At 45.2% G+C, this 21,445-nt stretch overlaps 1 protein-coding gene across 6 annotated transcripts in view; it reads right to left on the bottom strand.

The window, feature by feature from the left end:
• OGDH (oxoglutarate dehydrogenase) overlaps nucleotides 1–21,445 on the bottom strand; it is an 833,675-nt gene that overhangs the window by 779,806 nt on the left and 32,424 nt on the right. For 4 of the 6 annotated variants that reach the window (XM_069214267.1, XM_069214268.1, XM_069214266.1 and 1 more), the window contains exon 2: nucleotides 17,253–17,502. The exons of the other annotated variants lie outside the window; for them this stretch is intronic. In XM_069214267.1, the coding sequence (XP_069070368.1) occupies nucleotides 17,253–17,471 (219 nt within the window). In that variant the 5' untranslated portion in view covers nucleotides 17,472–17,502. The remainder of the gene's footprint in view (nucleotides 1–17,252; nucleotides 17,503–21,445) is intronic. 6 annotated transcript variants of the gene reach the window in all.

The raw sequence follows: 21,445 nt of genomic DNA, 5'->3' as shown, positions 1-21,445 counted from the left end.
ATGGCAGGGCAAGAGATGCCGGGTTAGTTTGCCCACTTTCACATGGGACTGAGACAGAGGTGGCACGGCGGTACCAGATCTAGAAGTAAATTATTTTGTGCCTCAGCTGCAGCATGCCATCCACTGGCATGACAGAGACAAACCGGGAGAAGACTCTCCTGGCGGGATCCCATCCTGGCTACCAACTGGGTGAGCTTCTGATGAAGGACGCGAACATACCCAAGGAGCTTCCATATCTAATCCGTCTAATGGGTATCGTATGGGGCAGAGCAGTGAGTCAGGTACGGAAAAGAGCACCATTTGCCCCCGATCTGGATATATGGATAGTAGCCCTTTTTCTGAGCATGGCACACAATATCGGTTCAAAGATGGCAAGAGGGTGGCTGAATAATGCTACCCGATCTTCACCAGGGACAGCACTTAGTCAATTTACAGGAGGCACCTGACATTTCACTTAGGCATGGGCCAGTTCTTGCACTACTCTCAAATAGCAGCCACGGCATGACAGCTTTGGCCAACATTCCCTGAAGCGTCTGAACCTAAACATACTTTGGTCACCCTGATAGCAATGGCAGGTGGACGTTGTCTCATTACTCACTTATATCACACACTTGCAGACATACAACTTAAGCCATTGCAGATCGAGAGAGTCTGGCAACAATGGAGTTGTTCAGAATACACAAGGCTGTCTGGAAGACAGCCATCTGTGCTAGGTGTAAACGAATTCAATACAATATCCTACACATCATGTATCACCATATCACCTCCACCGTATTTACCCCTGGAGGGAGAAATCCTGTCCTAAATGCCAGGCGATGGAGGCAGACTTTTTTTTTATTTATTTTTTTATTAAAAACACATTGTATGTCACTGTTCAAGAGTGTGGGCCTTCTGGGGTGCGCTCCCGAGTATACTCAAAACAGTAACAGGGTGGGACACAATCAATTAAGAATTGCCTACTAGGGAAACTCCCAGATAACCCCAAAAAAAACAAAGTAGATGGTATACGGTACACAATCTTAGGCTTTACAGTAGCTAAAAGGTGCTTAGCAATTCATTGGATGAGCCCACACCCTCCGACGGAGATGGTCTGGAGAAGAGACAGAGTGGGCTGGGGCAGAAGAGGCACATTTACGGAAAACAAAATATGATGCGAAGGCTCAGGAGATCTAACTAGCATGGGCGGCAATGACACATACACTACCGGAGGAGTCGACCACAAGCCACAGTGACATAAGGGCAAGCGAGATTGTGCCGCGGTGACGCATTATGAGTCCTGCAGAGTTACAGATCCATTATCTAGTATTACCTACTTACCTAGTTCGACAGCTAACATGAAAACTGGCTAAAGTGAGTAGTGATTATTACTACATCCACGCTCAGAGGGAGAGGGAAATGCTGGGAGAAGCATTACATCATGTACGAAATGATAAGTTCTATATGTCTGATGAACGAGTTACTTACCTTCGGTAACGACTTTTCTGGTGGATACATTAGCTACCTGTGGATTCCTCACCTCATGAATACTCCCATGGCGCCAGCATTCGACGGAAATCTTCTTACTAGTCTCTGCACGTCGACGAGGACGTCACTGTCGCCCACGCGACGCCATCTGACGTCATACAGGAAATAAGAGGTCCTCGACGACGTGCGGACGTCAGTACCAATCATTTTTTACGTGCATGAGAACAACCAGGCAATGCAATGAAAGAGCAAGGCAACATCCATTATATTGTAAAAATACCCCACATTGTATGAATAACTGTAAATCTTTTTATGTACATATATATATATATAAAAAACTCTCTCTTTTAAAATATATACACACACCAAGTATATACATAAAGATATATACATATATATATATATATATATATAAATATATTATATATACATCTATTGCACCCTCAAAGACCAAGAGGAGCGCACTCAAGGATTACTTGGCAAGACCAGAAAGGCAACGGGGAGGCGGGTGGGACCGTGAGGAATCCACAGGTAGCTAATGTATCCACCAGAAAAGTCGTTACCGAAGGTAAGTAACTCGTTCTTCTGATGGATACAACTACCTGTGGATTCCTCACCTCATGAATAGAGTCCCAAAGCAGTACCACGCCCGGCAGGGGGCCTAAATGGTCAAACCAAGAAATCCTGCAGCACTGACCGTGCAAAATGGCCGTCCCTTCTAACCTCAGAATCCAAACAGTAATGTTTTGCAAAAGTGTGAAGGGACGACCAAGTTGCGGCCTTGCAGATGTCGACCACAGGAACACCTCTGGCCAAGGCGGCCGACTTAGCTCTGGTGGAATGAGCTCTAATGCCCTCAGGAGGATCCTTCTTTGCCAAAGAGTAACATATTTTAATGCAAAGAACAACCCACCTGGATAGTGTTCTCTTGTGGACTGCCTTTCCTCTCCTCTTGCCCACGTATCCAATAAACAGCTGATCCTCCAGCCTGAAATCCTTTGTTCTATCGATAAAGAAGCTCAACGCTCTCTTTGGGTCCAGACGGTGCAGTCTTTCTTCCTCTTTGGAAGGATGAGGCGGAGGATAGAACGTGGACAAAGTAATTGCCTGAGCCAAATGGAAGGGTGAAACAACCTTCGGGAGGAAAGCAGCCTTGGTCCTCAACACCACCTTATCCCCATAAAAAGTTGTATAAGGGGGTTTTACTGATAAGGCCTGCAACTCACTCACTCTCCTTGCTGATGTTATAGCTATCAGGAAGACTGTTTTTAAAACCAAATACCTCAAGGGGCAAGAATGCATAGGTTCAAAAGGGGACCCCATAAGGAAAGTCAGGACTAAGGACAAATCCCATTGTGGCATAACGAATGGCTTTGGAGGATATTGATTTAGAAGACCTTTCAAGAATCTGATAACAATAGGGGATTTAAATAAAGATGGTTGGTCTGGAAGACATAAGAAGGCTGACAAGGCCGATAAATAACCTTTAATGGTAGCCACTGCACAACCTTTCTGCGCCAGAGATAGAGCAAAAGACAAAACGTCCGATAGAGGAGCATGCAAAGGATCAATCTGCCTCTCTCCACACCACGCAACAAATTTAGACCACCTATTAGCGTAGATAGATTTAGTGGAGTGTCGCCTGGCCGCTAATATAACATCCACTACCTCAGGCGGGAGAGAGAAGGAACTCAGGTTGCCCCGTTCAATCTCCAGGCATGTAGGTGCAGACTCTGGAGGTTGGAGTGTAGAACCTGCCCCTGCGACTGCGAGAGGAGGTCTGCCCTGAAAGGGAGACGGAGCGGCGGGCACATTGAGAGTTGGAGAAGGTCAGAGAACCACACCCTCCTTGGCCAATCCGGAGCTATTAAGATTACTAGAGCCCGGTCTTGGCGAATCTTCCTCAATACTCGAGGAATCAAGGGTATGGGAGGAAACGCGTAAAGCAACTGGCCGCACCAGGTCATTTGAAACGCGTCCCCCAACGCTTCCTGCATCGGATACTGAAGGCTGCAGAACAACGGACAATGCGCGTTCTCTCGAGTGGCGAACAGATCTACCCGAGGAAACCCCCACCTCTGGAAGATTAAACGGACATGACCTGGATGGAGACGCCACTCGTGGTCTGCCGAGAAGTGGCGACTGAGACTGTCCGCACGCACGTTCAAAACTCCGGCCAGATGGTTTGCTATCAAGCAAATCCGATGGTCCTTTGTCCAGGACCATAGTCGAAGAGCTTCTCTGCAGAGAAGGTACGACCCCACTCCTCCCTGCTTGTTTATGTACCACATCGTGGTAGTATTGTCCGTTAGGACCTGTACCGACTGACCACGAAGGGAAGGGAGGAAGGCCTTGAGAGCCAGACGTACAGCCCGTAATTCTAACAGATTGATGTGAAAAATCTGTTCCTCTGGAGACCAAAGACCTTTGATCTCCAGATCCCCCAGATGAGCTCCCCACCCTAGAGTGGAAGCATCCGTTATGACTGTTGCCACTGGTGGCGACTGCTGGAACGGCTTTCCTTGCGAAAGATTGTTGCTTACAATCCACCACTTCAAATCCACAGCAGCATCTCTGGAGATCTTGACAGTACCCTCTAGATCCCCTCTGTGTTGAGACCACTGCCTTCGGAGGCACCACTGAAGAGCCCTCATGTGCCAGCGAGCATGCGTGACCAACAGAATGCAGGAGGCAAAAAGACCGAGCAGGACAGGAGGCGCTGAGAGGGCTCTAGGTGAGATTTGGGCTCGTTCACCGAAAAACCCAGGTCGAACTGGGTTGTTGACTGCAGATGACGCAACACAAGCTCCGGGGACTTGGCTTTGATCAACCAGTCGTCCAAGTAAGGGAATACTGCTATCCCCTTCCTTCTGAGCTCTGCCGCAACCACCGACATCACCTTCGTGAAGACTCGAGGTGCTGAAGTAAGACCAAACGGAAGGACCGCAAACTGATAGTGTTGCGATCCCACCACAAACCGGAGATACTTCCTGTGTGACTTGAGTATCGGGATATGAAAGTAAGCATCCTGCAAGTCGACAGACACCATCCAGTCTTCCATGTTCAACGCCAAAAGCACCTGTGCTAGGGTCAGCATCTTGAACTTTTCCTGCTTGAGGAACCAATTCAAGATCCTCAGGTCCAGAATTGGTCTCAAACGACCATCCTTCTTGGGAATCAGGAAATACCTTGAGTAAACTCCTTGACCCCTTTCCTGCTCCGGGACCAACTCCACCGCGCCCTTTAAAAGGAGGACTTCTACCTCCTGTTCTAGCAACAGGAGGTGTTCTTGTGAACAATACGAAGGGCGGGGAGGGATGAGGGGCGGAAACTCCCGAAAAGGAAGGGTGTAGCCTTTTCCCACAACACTGAGAACCCAATTGTCCGACGTAACAGTCTCCCATTTGGTGAGAAAATGCTGTAATCTTCCCCCTACAGGAGAGGCGTGAGTTGGAAATGGTGGAAGCCTAAGGCTGCTTCCCCTGCTGCACCCCGCCAGAGGATGAGGAAGAGGCAGAGTGCTGCTGAGAGGCTCCTCTGGTGCGGACCCTACCTCTCCCCCTAAAAGATCTATAGGGATGGGAAGAGGCAGGTTGCTGATATCTTCCCCGAAAGGAAGAGGAGGAAGAGCCACGCCCAAATCCACGAAACCTCCTGAAAAATCTGGAAGAGGCCGTGGAAGAAGGAGCTTGGAGCCCTAACGACTTAGCCGTGGCCCTGCTTTCCTTAAAACGTTCCAAGGCCGAATCAGCCTTAGCCCCAAACAGTTTGTCCCCATCAAACGGGAGATCCAACAATGTGGACTGTACATCAGCCGAAAAGCCCGAGTTACGGAGCCAGGCCTGTCTCCTTGCCACCTCAGTTGTGCCCATTGCTCTGGCTACCGAGTCGGTGGTATCCAGTCCCGTCTGGATAATTTGGGTCGCAGCAGCCTGGGCATTTGAGACAAGATCCAAAAGACCCTGGGGAAGCTCTGTAAACGAAGAGGAGATGTCATCCATCAGAGCATGAATATACCTCCCCAGGATACAGGTTGCATTGGTGGCTTTTAACGCCAGACTGCAGGACGAAAAAATCTTCTTCGACTGCGCCTCTAGCTTCTTTGAATCTCTGTCCCCAGGCACCGTCGGAAAAGAACCAGGCGCTGACTTGGACGAACAGGAGGCCTGCACCACCAAGCTCTCCGGCGTAGGGTGCCTGGACAGAAAACCAGGGTCAGTTGGAGCCGCCCGATACCTCCTGGCCGCGGCTCTGTGAACTGCTGGGGAAGATGCCGGCCTCTTCCACACCTCTAAAACCGGATCCAGCAGAGCGTCATTAAAAGGTAACAGAGGCTCCGCCGCGGCTGAGGCCGGATGTAACACCTCTGTCAAAAGGTTTTGTTTCGCCTCCACCACCGGCAAAGGCAGGTCCAAAAAACTAGCTGCCTTCCGTACCACTGCATGAAAGGAAGCAGCCTCCTCAGTATATTCCCCCGGGGACGAAAGGTCCCACTCAGGGGAAGTGTCCAGCCCACTGGCCGACTCCAGTCCACGCAGCCCATCACCCGAGTCCTCTAGCTCTCCTTCCTCTAGGGCTCGTTGGTACTCCTGCTCTTCTAGTACCCGGAGAGCACGTCTCCTTGAATGCAGTCGTTGCTCAATCCGCGGAGTCGACAATGCCTCCGCCGAAGTCGGAGATCGGCGCCGATCTTCCGAAGCCACCAACGCCGCATCCGGCGCCACAGGTAACTTCGGCGCCGACTGAAGAGCAGTTGAAACGGATGGACCCACCGGAGTCACAGGCCGAAATCTCGACGTCGACGGGATGGAAATCCCTGGGGCCAATCCTTCCGAAGCCACCGGAGCGGCCACCGGCGCCGACACTGGCGCCGAGCCCACGTTCCCAAACGGGAGAAAGGGCATAAAGGGTGCCGGCCGAAGAGGCGCAGGATCACCCAAAGAAAAGGCCAAAGGCCCAGCCGGAGCACCCCCTGGAGCCATCTGTTGGAAGATGGCATACATCGCATTCAAGAATGCGGAACTATCGGCTCCAGGGGTGGGAAAAGCCGGATACTGGGGTGCCGGTCTCGGAGGCGACCCCGACGCCGGCCTCGGCGTCTGCGCCGGAGAAAACACTTGAGGCTCCAATACCTCAATCACCGACGCCTGTCCAGGTGAAGTTGGAGACGCCGGAGAAGGCAACGGCGTCGAAGAATGCGGCGTAACCGTGGGGCTGACCTCCCATGTTCTTCGGCGCCGATCCGGAGACCTGGAACGAGCCTCCCTTGAATGACGCAGAGATTCTCTACGGCGCCGGGAGTCTCGATGACGCCGATGTCTTGGAGAAGACTTCTTGTGATGCTTCTCCTTTGACTTGGCCATAAACAGCTTCGCCTCACGTTCTTTAAGAGCCTTTGGATTCATGTGCTGACATGAATCACAAGTCGAGACGTCGTGGTCGGAGCTCAAACACCAAAGGCAATCGGAATGAGGATCCGTCACCGACATCTTGCCTCCACTCACGACAAGGCTTAAATCCAGACTTTCTCTGCGACATTATTTCCACAGCGAAAGACTACGCAGCAAGATATACACTGTAACCGCAAGAGTAACAGTTGCTCCCTCGAAGATAACCGTTTCGAATGCACGGAAAAAAGGGAACTGACGTCCGCACGTTGTCGAGGACCTCTTATTGCCTGTATGACGTCAGACGGCGTCGCGTGGGCGACAGGGACGTCCTCGTCGACGTGCAGAGACTAGTAAGAAGATTTCCGTCGAATGCTGGCGCCATGGGAGTATTCATGAGGTGAGGAATCCACAGGTAGTTGAATCCATCAGAATATATGTGTTTTTGATGTACAAGGCTCCAGACCTGTAGACCACACAAAAAAAAGACCCATGAACATAACATTAATATAAGAAGTCAGAACAGTAACAAAACAAATTTAAAAAAATTAAAAAACACACCACGACAAACATCTATATATAATTCTCAGTAGACCCAGACGCTATGCACCCTTTTCTAATGGGAGGACCAAGTAGAAAAAAGTTGAGATTTAAAATAGTGCAAAATATTCTACAAAGGAATCCAAACACTTGGAAAACCAGCAACAAAGCTAAAGTCAAAACCACTTAAGTTCCTTGGCGCTTGTTTTAGTGGAAGTGACCATTGACATACTATCTAGGACCCCATCCTGTTCTTTACAGAAAGCAGACATGTTTCACGCTGTTTCTTATTCACGAAAACTGGGCAATTGACCCTGGGAACATTGGTCACTAGAGGGAAAGGTACCCAACTTTAATCCTCCCTATCAGACACTGATAGTCTCATCTTGCCACAGCCCTGATCCACTGGAGAACATACCAGACAGAGCGAGTGCAGCAGCTAGCCCCTACTCTAGTGCCATAAAAGGCTTTGCCAAGGTCTGTGCTTTCATGCAATGTATGGAACGCAGGAGACAAAAGAACAGCCATTCTTAAAGCCTTGTCTTTAGTCATACCCCAGTAAAAGTATACCTATTGCTCCCCACAGTCTCATCTTCTCTGTTAAAGACAGCAACACTTAAATCGTGGTGCTTATTTGAGGGGAAAATGGCACACAAGGGAGAGCACAAGAAAAAACACCCACTCTCACAGAATGCTTAGTGAAAAAGAACAAGCATTGGCAAAGCCACTATGTCATGTCTATGCAAGAGGTGTTGACTTTGGAAATGTGTTTTAGTCATGTTGTACACCAGTGTGGCTGGTAATCAACATGACAAAGTTGGTAGGATGGAGTGGGATAGGGAGGAGTGTGGTAGATTAGGGTAGATTGGATTGAGGATATTAGGGTAGATTGGGTGGATTAAGGTAGAGTGAGGTAGAATGAGGTGGAATGGGATAGATTGGAGTTAATCGGGATAGAGTTACTGGGATAGGCTGGAGTGCGGTGCTGTAAGTTAGACTGGCGTGGAGTTGTATAGACTGGGGTTGAGTGGAGTGGGGTAGAATGGTTTAGGGTGGGGTAGACTAGAATAGATTGGGGTGGAAGTGTGGGATAGATTAGGTTAGCTTGGGGTGGAGTAGATAGGAGTAGAATGGAGAGTCTTTGAGTGAGTTAGACTGGGGTACAGTGGGGAAAATTGGAGTGGGATAAGTAACTTTATTGACAGCCTGAAATACAATACACAAATCAAGTAAATGTTAAGCATCTGACAACATTTTACAATAATTTCATACACAAAATTTCAAAGAGGTCCCAATGTCAGGAGAGTCAACTCATCATTAATACAGCCAACTTCTGGTGCGTGACCATGTGCTGCCTGGCTAGGATAAAAACCACATTTAAAACACTTTGTAAAAATTAACTTAAAACTGATGTTTAGGGACTCAATGCTGCTCAAGAGCAGGTGCTGCTAAGCGCAGAGGTCCAGGAAGGTTTTGAAACTACCAATAAAGTACTCCTAGTGGGCAAAAATCCCGGTTTCCTGGTGCAAACAACAAACTATGTGACAAACCTTTAGACAGTACATTAGCAAAGCCGGCTGGAAAAGGACTTTTGTCAAGAACGCTGAATCTCACTCAACGGTGGCTAATGATCTGGTTGCTCTCCAAGCCACACACTAATATTAAAAAACAAATATGTTATATACATATATACACAGACACACACACACACACACAAATTATATTACAGCTGCTATCCCTCTGAACTTTCATCTACACATGGGTGAGCTACTGCCTCATTCCTCCCCACCCCCCCCCCAAGTACTAGTATAAAGATTAATTTGCAGAGTGCCTAATCTAAACTGAATGTGTAGAGATCTTTTCAAGGCTGAATAGAGCATATCCAAATATGGTTCAGACACAGAAATGGGTTTAAGGATCTAGAGCCTGGCTACCTTTTTTCTTGAAAAATGTTTGTCAGTGGTAAAGTCAAAACTTCTCCTTTACCACCTGCCTGCTTTATGTGGTCATCCTTTCCCGTTTGAACCAGCAAGCTGGGCAGCCAATAGCTATTAAAGTAGTCGCTATATGATTGTACCAGGGTAGCTTGCTTTTTATTGGCTAGCAGGTTACTTCCTGCTCTTCTGTTCTGCTTTTGTCGTCACACGGCTGAAGTACACCTTCCGGTTTTAGGTGACTGGGTACTTGCTAGTGTTTGTACGTGAAAAGGTGAACTAAACTGAATGTTGAAATAAGTGTAAACATGTCGGCCATCTTGCAATGGAGTATCAAGTTTAGATGTAAAGAAAGCAGCAGGTGGGCTGTCCCTAAACCCCTTCCCCTCCACCACCTCCCTCCCACTCAACATATATTCCAGCTAGAGGTTTTGTGGTTTTAGAAGTAAACAGTTGATTAGCGGATTGCGATACGACTTTGCTTGTGTTATTTGGACAGCCAATGCACAGGAAATGGTAAAACGAATACCAGCGTTGCAACATCAGCTGGATTCAAATAGAAATCACTGAAATATGTACCTATCTTTGCATCAAGTTTCATTCCGAGATGCATAGTGAACAATGTGGTAAGGCGGTAAAAGCGTCTTCAAAGTAGCAAGAGTTGGGTATTTTCATGAAAAACGTGTTTTACAGAACCCTTTTAAGTTGCACCTCAGGGATTCAGTCAGTGCTTAATATGTTTAAAAAAAAAAAAAAAAAAAAAAGGAAAAAAAGGGTGCCACTTGGGTTGCTGTATACCGAGGCTGCTTAATCTTGATTCCACCTCATTCTTAACCACCAAACACTTCCTTTCTATTTATGTCAGACTTGCATTATCATTTCTAACACTACTTTCTGTATTTATTTCTTCCTCTTTCCCCACTCCAGTTTTTCTGTTTCTTACTCTGTCAAATTCTGACACTAAATACTAGCTTCCGGACCCCAAATAGTCTGTGCCCATAATCTGAATGAGTGACACAAATTAAGTACTGGATTCAGTGAATGAGATTTGTGGCTTCTGTTGAGTATATTCTTTAAAGGCCAAGAACATTGTGTAAAGCTCAGATGACGACTGAAGACTGGACTAAGGTGTCTTTATTACACGAACATTTTGCCCTGATGTGATTGGTTGTACAATGGTAGTCAGCGATGCATTTGTATTGTTCTCTGCAGAGGTGGGCATAACTACTTTCAGAATTGCCAAAGGGTTGAAGTAGATCAGATTTTTTTAATTCATGTTTTTCTTTAAACCTTTAACTCCTGGGCCCTTTAAACCCCCCCCCCCCAATCCCCACCGACCCAGTGTTGAGATCTTTTTGGGCTATTTGGAGAAGTTTGCACTTAGATCCCCATAAATTTGTATCCAAGTCATATCTGTGCCCTTTTTTCCCCCCCAAACATCCGGGGAATTTTAAAGATAAATATTTTCTTGGTCCCCTCCAGGGTAATCCACAAACCCTAGGTAAGTATAGCTGTTTTTTAAGTTGGTGTGGGAAAATACGACAAGCACTGGCAAAGCCAATAGGTTTCGTATATTTTTAAGTTATATTGCATAGCAGCTCAATTGCTCTGCAACGTGCAAAAAAAAACAAAAAAAAAGTCAATAGAATTTGCGTAGGAAGAACCTATTGGCTTTGCCAATGCTTGTTAATAAGTGGACCGATCAAGTCAGCTCCAAGTCGAAGCTCATTCCGAGGTAGCCATTCTGTGCTACACAATCTAGATGAATTCTATATTTTTTTTTAAGCATTCCTCGGCGTAACACTGCTCTTTAAGATCCTGTATGTTTTTCCCCTAAGGTATTAATCTGTAACTTCTTTATGTCACACTAACACTCAAATACATTAAGGACTTTGTGCATGACCAGCTCAGTGCTTGCCAAGAGCATCGCATCGTAGGCAAAAAAGCAAGATGGTCATTTTATGGGCCTCGCAGACTGGCATATCTAGGTTTAGAGACTTCAGTTACCAGTCAACATCATTGATAAAGATATTAAATCAAAGCAGGGGCCAGAACACAACCCTGCCTGATCCCAACATTGATACTGAAGCTGGCAATTAATGCTCCTCTCAAGCTATTCCTGAAAGACTAATTATTATTGTAAAGGAGTTGGACTGCAGATACCAGTTTTTCTGGATAACCCGATAATAGTGTGCCAAAGCAACACACAGCAGACCGTGTCAAATGCAATTTTTCACATCAATGAATGCCAAGTACAAGCTTGTTTTTTTTTTTTTTATATATGTGTATTTTGAGCCAATATTAAAGAGCTGCTTTGCTTTATCTATTGTTCTCTGGCCTCTTCTAAAGCATGCTTGTAAAGCGTTGCTGATCCCATTGTCAAACATCCAATTATTTAGAAGACCATGTAAGAGTTTTGCATAGATTTTCCCTACTGCATCAAGCTGGTAAATTGGTCCGTAGTTAGCTGGATCATTCCGTGTGTATTTCCTCTAAAGTGGAACTATAGCAGTTTTCCATGAGGGCAGTACCGTTCTCTGGTGTCAAATGGCATAAGCAGATACTAGAATGGGTACAGACGCTGTGAGATCGGATCGAAATAGGTCTGTTGTACCCGATTGGGCCAGGTGGCTTGTTTTGCTTCTGACTGAGGACTGCTACTCGCACTTTACCCGGTGAAACACTCCTTGTTGGTTCAATTAGAGCTGGACTTTGAAACGCCTCAGAGTGGTCTTCCTCATCTGCCAGGCCGCCACACCTCACTACGCTCTTCAGAGATACAGATATGCCGTGGCTGGCGGAGCTGTACAGGGATGACTAGTGATTAGACCAGGCGTCAGGCAAGATGCTAGTTTTCAAGCTTTTTGGAGTACCTTCTGATCCCAATGTAACTAGTTCCCAAAATCGTCTGGTATTCTTTCTTCTTAGTGCTTACATAATTGCCTGACATGGTTTACATGCATATGACTTTTTTTTTTATTTAATAAGATGCTTGTACGTTTTAGTGTTTTAGGCAGGTTTCAGAGTCTGAAGTTTTGTGCCTTGTTTTCAGTGCAATGGAAATAAAGACTGTATTAACTTACTGCGCTCTCTATCAAAACATTCAATATGCATGTGGTTGCTACCGTCAGTTTGCTTGTATCCTGAAGCAAACTGCAGACAGCTTGTCCATCGAAATAGTTTAAATTAGAATTTCGAACCTTGAGATTACTTCTGGGTGACAGGATCTCTTTTCTCCAAATATTCTTTAGCCTTGGGTTGCCAGTGATACAAGGCTTGAGCAAGGCTGGTGTAAGTCCCATTACACTGCCCCCCGGCTATGGACTTTCTATTTGTTGTCAGCTGTAGAGCCCCTTTACTTAGTTCTAGCCAATAAGCAATGCCTGTGGGGAGAAACTGCCCTTGTTGGGACCGTTAGGTGTGCTATGAGGTCACGGACCCTCTCAATTCTTTGCTCCATTTCAAGATCTTTTGCCAGCAGCTATGGTTACAGATTACATATTAGTCAATCTATCAAGCTTACGCATCCCCCGGATCGGAACGCATAATGTGCAGGTGAATCAGAGGGCAAAGAGCCATCTAGGGGGCATAAATCATTTGAGCATGAAGGACGAAAAGGCTCCTCCTCTCCGAACTATAAATTGACAAAGTTAATGGATATGTGGGGTTGAAGGCTACGGAACCTAGAAGAACATCTAAATTGATGACGAGACAGCAGGTTTGGTATTTAAATTACAACACCACAGGGATGCAACACCTTGCCCATAACTGGCTGGGGTGTACAGGAGACATACATGTTTGAAGAAGAGTGCCAAATGCTCTCTCTAGTTCGGCAAGCTGCTTGTGGAAGGCTGCCAGTAACCCCCCCCCCTTTAAAAAAAAAAAAAGAAAAAAAAAAAAAAAACTACTTCCCACAGATTGCTAGATATAAGTAGCAAGTAGCAATTGACTGTTGCTAATTTAGGAAAATGTGTGTTTAACTCGGTCCTATCAGGAGGGTACCTAAATAGTTAATCTGCCTCTGGGTCTCACTTTTGTTGCCTTTATGGCTTTTGTGGTTTATGGAGAAAATCCATCCAGTATAATATCATCCATAGCTCAGGTCTCTTGAAAGCAGCTGATAGTTTCTGATTACACAAAGGTTACCCAGTCCTTGTCTTGTAGTTTTTTAGCTTGAGCATAGCAGCGCACAAGGGCTGCTTTTCTGACGTGTTATCTTTTTGGGCTTTAAGCCACGCCCGCCTTACGCCCATAACTATCGCTCGTTTGTGGGCTGGCCCTTCAAAAATCCTTTATCATCATTGGTAAATGCTTTAAGTTTGTCCCTCCTTGGGGAGGTTTAGTTACAGCCTTAGACATCGATCCTGTTACATGGCTAATTGCACTTTTGCCAGTATGTTTGACTGCAAGACAATTTTTTTTTCCTTTTGTATCTCCTTCATACATGTGGCGCTTTGAATAGGCTCGCTTATGAGAAACTGAATTACTTTTCATTTTCACTTTATGTGGCAAGAAAAGTCCAGTTGGGAGTTTACAACAATAATAGCTCTAACTCAAGCAAATGCAAGACCCATTACATTGCAAATACTTTTGTTTTATGCCTTCAATAAGCCACCTTAGCACGTTTATCTACATCTCTGGGCCTGAAAGAATGGCTTCCTCCTATGGATGGTACACTAGAAGAGTTGGAGGTCTGCAAGAGTTACGTCTTTGGGCCTTGGCCAACCACTTCGTATGGTCTTAAGTGGTATAGGATTCCAGTTGCCAAATCTTTGAATATCACCTGTACTCTGAGCAAGCACACTGTAAACGGCTGCACGTTTTGCTAAGTAAATCATTCTTGAGGCCACGACTAGAAGGAAGGAACTAAGGTTTGAGTGGGGTAGAGGGGAGAAGGGTTCACTGAAGTGGGGTAGAATTGGAGTGGAGTAGACTGAAACTGAGTGAGGTAAATTACAAAATAGCAGCAGCCATTGTGGAGCATGCAAATGGGCTGCATTCCTTACAGGAGTTTTAATTGGATGAAAAGACCAGGTCACAGCGATGCAACTGGTCCCTCCCTGTTTTTCAGCCAGTGCATTGAAGTCTCCCGGTCAGGATTTGGAATGGGAACAGTGAAAGTACACAGGTAGCGAGTTTACTGCTGCTGACTGAAAACAGACTTGACGCCCACCTACAGTGATGCATTAATGGCTCATCAACTGCAACAATGGAGGGCTGGGGGGAGGAATCAAGTTGTCACCTCAACATCCTGTAATTCTGGGCAAATCACTATCTCTCAGCATAAAAAATGAATGTGAGCTTGTGTAAAGCATCAAAACCTCTTCAGTCAAGTCGAGTTTGTGTTATACAAAGATGCAAAATTTAAAAGAACCTCAATTTACAGCAGAAGCAGCAGACAGACACTAAGTTAGATCAATCTGTACTTCATCCATGCTCCACACAAACACAAGGAAGTAACACAGTAAGTGAGGTCTTACAAGTGAGGCCGAATCAGATGGCAGCAAAGACAGATATGGATGGCAACTAATGGTAAGTAAAGAAGTGGGCTTAAAGCCCCTTTTTGAGAGATTTTTTTTCAAGGATACAGTAGGTCGTTGCCAAGTAACAGAACATCACCTGCAGGCTCGACCTAAAGTATTTCTGTTAATGTGAACAGTAGAAAGATACAAGTCATCCACTTAAATGGGTGGTAAAGAAACTATAATCCAGGATAAAGGCCAAACACAAGATGAGTAAGGGAAACCATAAAATGCAAAGCAGGCAAGAGAGTGACAACAAATCCTACCAATGGAAAGCAATGTTATGGCACAAAACCCACTATGTTTTTGGTATGGTCCGCAAGAACACTTAGCTGCCTGTAGGCGGGACCTAAATGTATCGGTGGTGAATGGACACCATCCCTAAGGCAGCACCAGGTGGGTAAAAATACCACCAAAATAGTTGTTCCCGCACCAGTAGCTGCCTTTTCTCCTAAGGAAATGTAATGATGTGCTTGACATTCAGCAATGAAGCTATTGCTTGAGCTACAAATGGTTGCAGTGAGGACACAAACTTATCTTGAGACAACAATGGCACGAGAAAATAGCCAGAAATCAGTGTGCAAGGGTAAAGCTCTGCAAATCAGCCGCTGAATTCCCAAGTAAACCACAAAAATGAAGAAATGACATACCAACTAGCACTTTATGTTAAGTCTTTTCTCTGGATTGAGGACTGACCATGAGACACAGACTGGAAAGGGAAAACGGAGGTTGAAGGGTGTGCAGAAGAAGTGCACTTAGTTGACACTTACCGGGCCCTGACACAGTGGTTAGGAAGGGATGTTCAGGCACCATACCCAAAGCATGGGAGGAGAAAAGGCTTTGCCAGAATGTTGGTAAGGGGGAAATAAAACAAGCATTTTCAATGCAACAGGTCTCGCATTTGTTCGAGCTATTAGTGTTGTAAACCAAAACAAAAAACACAGAGCGATCGCGCTATGTAAAATGCGGTGTGATCGCGCTGCGTGGAAAATAAACAGATGAAGGAGTCTGAACTCCAGGCTGAAAACATCGAGCCTCGTATGTTCTTGGAACTTTACCAGTGCTGTGTAGGTGGGCTAAACACTGGAAAAGGCATGACGTATGCATGCCTTTCACAAATGAAAGCAAGCGGATTTTAAAAGACAGGCCCACAAACCAATGTAAGTGACTGGGCTTGAAACCACGCCCATGCCACGTCAAAGAGAGATTACAGAATGGACAGAGCACTTTGTGCTCGCCCATAAAAGCAGACAGGAGGTCAACAAATACAGATATCCACTACAGTACAATCTGTAGCATTTAGAGTTACATTCATCTACATTCCAGTCGAAGGTGTGCAACCCAGGCCTCTCCCACCTAAAGCACAGATATGCTGATGTGTAAAATTTGATAGTGACGGATATGTATGAAAACAATGTACTTTTATCAGTCTGAGTTTTCATACCTTTTGTTCACACAGAACTATTTTCAGTACTAAGCCCCAGCCCCCCTAAAAATAAATTCCCCAACTCTGAAACTACCTGGACAACAGAGCCAGCAGTTTCATTAGGGGTGAAACTGCTCTATAATAAACATTCTGACACCCATGTCAAATTTGAACTAAAAATCAAACAAGCAACAGCACTTGACATGCACATTCACAAGGACATCAGCAATGACTCTTAAGTACAACTGACTGAACACAAATACTTTATGCAAGTACACACTTGTTAGGGAGAATCAAATGATCCACCTATACATTTCACCGCCACGGGCTCTACTGCAACACAACAACTACACATATGACTAAGCACATGGCCACTGATCACACTTGCATGTTTATTTGGGAACGCCACATCTCAAAGGATAAACCAATAACCTGCAAAAAACAATATATCAATGAGACCTAATCATCTCCTAGACATTGGGTAAATGGCTACCATTTGAACCACACAATGCATTCTGTTGCTTTTTTAAATTTACATTTAAGTATGTGTTTTTTTGTAAAACCTATCTAATCACTTTTCCTTTACCACTTAACTGTACTGTATTTGCTCATAACTGAGTAATGAAGCATAGGAAAACAATACCCTGATTTCAGCAAAGGAACCCAAGCGCAGCCAAAATGCAAGCAAGTTCCAGGACAGACACTCCTCTTCATTTTCCAAATTAAGTACAAATCCATAAGCAGTGGCGGGCATTAAAAAAGTGCTGTACTCCTCGTCAGGGATGTCAGAGCCGCATGGATTTCCTTCAGTTCTTTGATCGGCAGTCGAATATATCCAAATTAGGTGTTAACAGCTGATCCATTCGCCTGGGTCCAAATACCTATGAGCTCCTCTCAACAAACACGCAACTTACCTGAAGCCAGAGCCTTAGAAAGGAAGAGGAGAGCCAACTAGAGGTCAGTAACCTCTTTTCCTTACCTTATGCACACTTTTAGGATTTTCCAACCAGGCATAGTACATTTCCTCTACATAGTTCGAACTAGTCCCACTCAAAAAAGGCTCAGCAGCCACAGTACTAAGGCATCTGATTTGCGGTAACGTCCTTGTTGGCGCTGGCTTGTTGTGTGATAACGTCCTAACAGTCTGTGAGGCCGTCAACGGCCTCAACTTAGCAGCACAAGTCCTTAAGTGATACATAGTGTTGAGGCGACAGCTTTACACCAATGTTCTGTGAGGCAAGACAAAAAAATAATATTCAAATTACATAGGAAACAAACATTTTCACTATTACTATGACAACAGAAATGTTCAAACTAATATGTGATTGCGGGGGCGTAAGGTTTTGATGGCGGGTTTGTTGGAATGTGTGTGGCAGGTGTGTGACAGGGTAAGTGGTGAGGCACACCTACTAAAAGTAGTATCTCCTACATATTATAGAATGTGATTTTTCCATTCAATTTTGCTTTTGGTTATAAATCGGTCTTATGGCTTGTACAACAGAGAATTACAGGTTATAGAGATTAAAGTAAGTAAGCATCATGTGTCTCATGTTTTAACTTTAGTCAACACTGAAATCTTTCCATATAAAAGAGAGGCACTGCTTGTGACTGAAAATATTTGGTCCTCAGTACGAATACCTTCAATAAAAAATAAAAACAAATACAAATTTAAAAAAATATTGGATTTTTAAGCCCCTTTTTGAGTAGGAAAAAAAAAGGAATCCTTAAAATCCTTTAAAATGTGAATACCATGAATGAACGTGAGACAGTTGTATTAAATTATTTAAGCATTTAGAAATTCTTAGATGCACAGCATGAAAGCTGTCTGTATGAAACAATCAGTCAAATGTACAAGACTAATAAGAATACAAAGGCACAAACTGTATATAGTATAAACCAATGGTTCCCAACCTTTTCACTTCTGTGGACCCCCACATCATCACTGGATCCCGGAGACCCCCACAATCATTACTGGAATCTGGGGACCTAACCTGTTAATATAACATTTTCTAAGCAGTCACGGACCCCCTGAAGAGGCTTAGTGGACCTCCCTCTGGGTTCCCCCAGACCACAGGTTGGAAACCACTGGTGTAAACAATGAGGGCTACATAACATCAATCACAAGATAGCATGCACAAAGTAAGTGCCTGGGTTCCCAGAAACACTTGGTCTTGTCTCAGGGATTAGACCTGTAGCCTTACTTTTCACATCCAAGCGAGCACCCAAGCCATTTCACAGACAGGAAGTTAGAAGTGTCTGCATTTGTAATGGTCACTTAAGCAGGCAAGCGAATCACAACACGTAGGCCAGCCTATACGAACACAGGATACGGCAGATAAAAACACACGTGGATTGTTTAAATATATTGAGGAAAAGGCACTTATTTGAGGCAAGAGGCAAACACTTTCATAACTCTGGCAAAATCAACCCTCCAGACACCTTCCTTAGAATGGCTATTAATGTTTCAGCAATGAACAGCATTGACCAAGCCAGTAGGTCTGGTGTTGGCGGCAGCTTTTAGCTTTGTAATGTCAAGTTTTGTTTTGAAATGGCTTTTACAAAACTTTGTTGTTGGGGGACCTGCTCAAGGGACTACTTTGTGAGTGGATGAGGTCCTTGTGAAAGGGTAAAATGCAGTTAGTAACAGTTAATTCAACCAATGGCTGAAGTGTGCTGATCCACATGGTGCATGCGATAGTGGGAATAAGAAATAAGAAAAAAAAGGGACGTAACAGACCAATGGACATGGAGGTGTGGCTAAAAGCCTTACTCCAAGTATAATATACAAACAATTTCACTAAAATAAAAAAGGTCTTGGCTAACACCAGAGCTAATGATCTCAGTATAATTAGTGATAGACACATGGCAGGAACCGAAATGTCCAATATGATAAACAGCACAAACTTAATTCCTCAAATCTTCTGTTATATCTAGAATATGGGAGCACATAGTTAACACTGGTATATAAAATGATCCATATTTAGTCAGTATGATGCTTTGTTTAGCGACCCCTTTGCACAATAATAGCATAATCTCTGTTGTAAGTAAATCAGAGAGTAATAAATTCCAAAATTTGTACTCCGTCCATTTCCATCACAAGATCGCAGCCTTGAAGCTTGTTTGCTTTGGCTTTAGCAGACCACCTAACGTGCCTTAAGACTTATGGTCTTGAGCTATTTAGCTGAAGCTAAGCTTTGTCTCCAGGTACAAAGATTAAGCAGTAATCACTGGTGAAAGAAGGACTATCAAAGGACTATTATTAAATATGTCCACAGCATAAGTAGTTAGGTATTTCATACTATCTAAAACACACCGAAGTGCAGAGTTAGTCTAAAGCTCACCCCGTTGAAGTTTCACCCCTTTGCAAATTCAGATGATGGTTCCAACATGGCATTCAAAATGAAGTCCAAGGTCACAATAGGTGCAGGGTTGGCAAGCAGATCGCACAAGGAAAGGAACATGGGAGCAAACAGTCAGTTTCTTGCAGTGCTAAACAGTTTTAGCAAAGCCCTTCTTGGGATCTAGGTTTACTCCTATCGCACAGAGTACTAAACCTGAAAAGAGCTGTCACCACCTTCAACACTGACCACAAAGGTGCGAAAAAGAGGCAATCATGCACATACAACTGCCCACAACAGTTATTCTCAACTACTTGCCATCTCCATATCACGTTGCCGTTATTATCAGGTGTACATCACAGAATCGGCCATTAGTGTAGCAACACAGCGACTTTAGTAGTCTTGTACATAAAACTTTCTAAACATTTCTATCACACACCGGAGCTTAATTCGGTTTTGTTGCTATGTGGAGCCAGTACGGAAAGTACCTATGTTTTAAAGAGTGGTTGAGTTCTTGATAGGTGAGGCTGCAAGATATCAAATTGATTACATACATTTTCTTCGTCGGTATGGGTACCCATTGTCTGACATATGTACGGGTAATCAAAATCAGACTACAAAAATTAGAAGGATGTACGCCAACCAATGATGTGACAATGGCCATAAGCTGAGAAGCGGCATTACAGCAAGCGAAAGACGAACCCAGACAGAGCTGCACAGAAACAGAGCAAGTTCATGTCAAGGTGCTGAAGCACTAGGGAGTGGTGGTGGTGGTGGGTGGTTTACAGGGGAGGGCTGATCCGAGCCTTTTGGGGGCTCTACATCCTAGAGTGATAGAAGTTGAGTACACAAGGGCTGCCAAGTCTCTAGGGCGGTACGTAGGAGGTTGTAGAGAGGCATACACTCCACTGGTAATGTCACAATATATAAAGCTTCCGAGTCAAGCAGGCTTTTGAGTGGCTGCAATACAGAGCCATCTCGCTCTTGGCCTGCAGCAGCACCACAGCCGCACTGCATCGCAGGGGCTTAAGTATAGGTTCTGTATACAGCAACGGGACCAGCAAGGGGTCTGGTGAGACCAGGGTGTTCAGCATTGAGGATAATATGGCAAATACGTTGTGCCAGTGTGTAGGGACAGGTCCATGGCAAGTAGGCAAAGTCTGCATCCTCCGCAGCGCATTTCGGACAAGTGGAGGGTTGCGTGGGATCGAATTTGGCCAGTGCAGCGGGTGTCATGTAAATTCTGCGAATAAATTTGTAATGGAGCTATTTAGGTCTATGGTGCGGGTCCTACAGCAACAGGCATATCAAACCCTGTCGGGTAGCAACCACTCCAGATCCATCTCCCAGCCCCAGCCCCAGCCCCCTGCCCCCCCCCCCCCCCACACCCAATGGTCACAGACAGGGAGCAAAGCGAGACAGTCACAACAGTTTAGAAACCAGGTTGCGGCTCGAGTCCGTGATCAGTATTTTGGGGGGGGGGGGGGGGGGGGGGGGGAGTGAATGACATCAGCTGGTGCAAGCGGGTAGGTGGTAATTCATTGGCACAGCATACTCTGAATGCAACAGAAGACGAAGTGGTCCATTGTGGTTGCGCTATGAAACCAAGCATCACCCGTTCGCAAAAAAATGAGTCTGGGTGGGGATTCCCCCATATTGAGCAAAGTGTGTGGGTCAAGGGTAGAGTGCACCAGTTTAAGTGTGAGAGGTAGCCATGCCTTGTCCTTTAAGTGAGTGCAGAGGAATAGAGCATAGTTTTGCCCAAGAGGCGCATTAGCCTGCGCCATGCCCAGCAAATCGTAGCTAAGGACTGAATGTCAGTAGGTGACTAGGG

Source organism: Pleurodeles waltl, chromosome 11, assembly GCF_031143425.1.
Source record: "Pleurodeles waltl isolate 20211129_DDA chromosome 11, aPleWal1.hap1.20221129, whole genome shotgun sequence".
Classification (NCBI taxonomy): domain Eukaryota; kingdom Metazoa; phylum Chordata; class Amphibia; order Caudata; family Salamandridae; genus Pleurodeles; species Pleurodeles waltl.
This window is presented reverse-complemented; position numbering and strand designations above follow the sequence as displayed.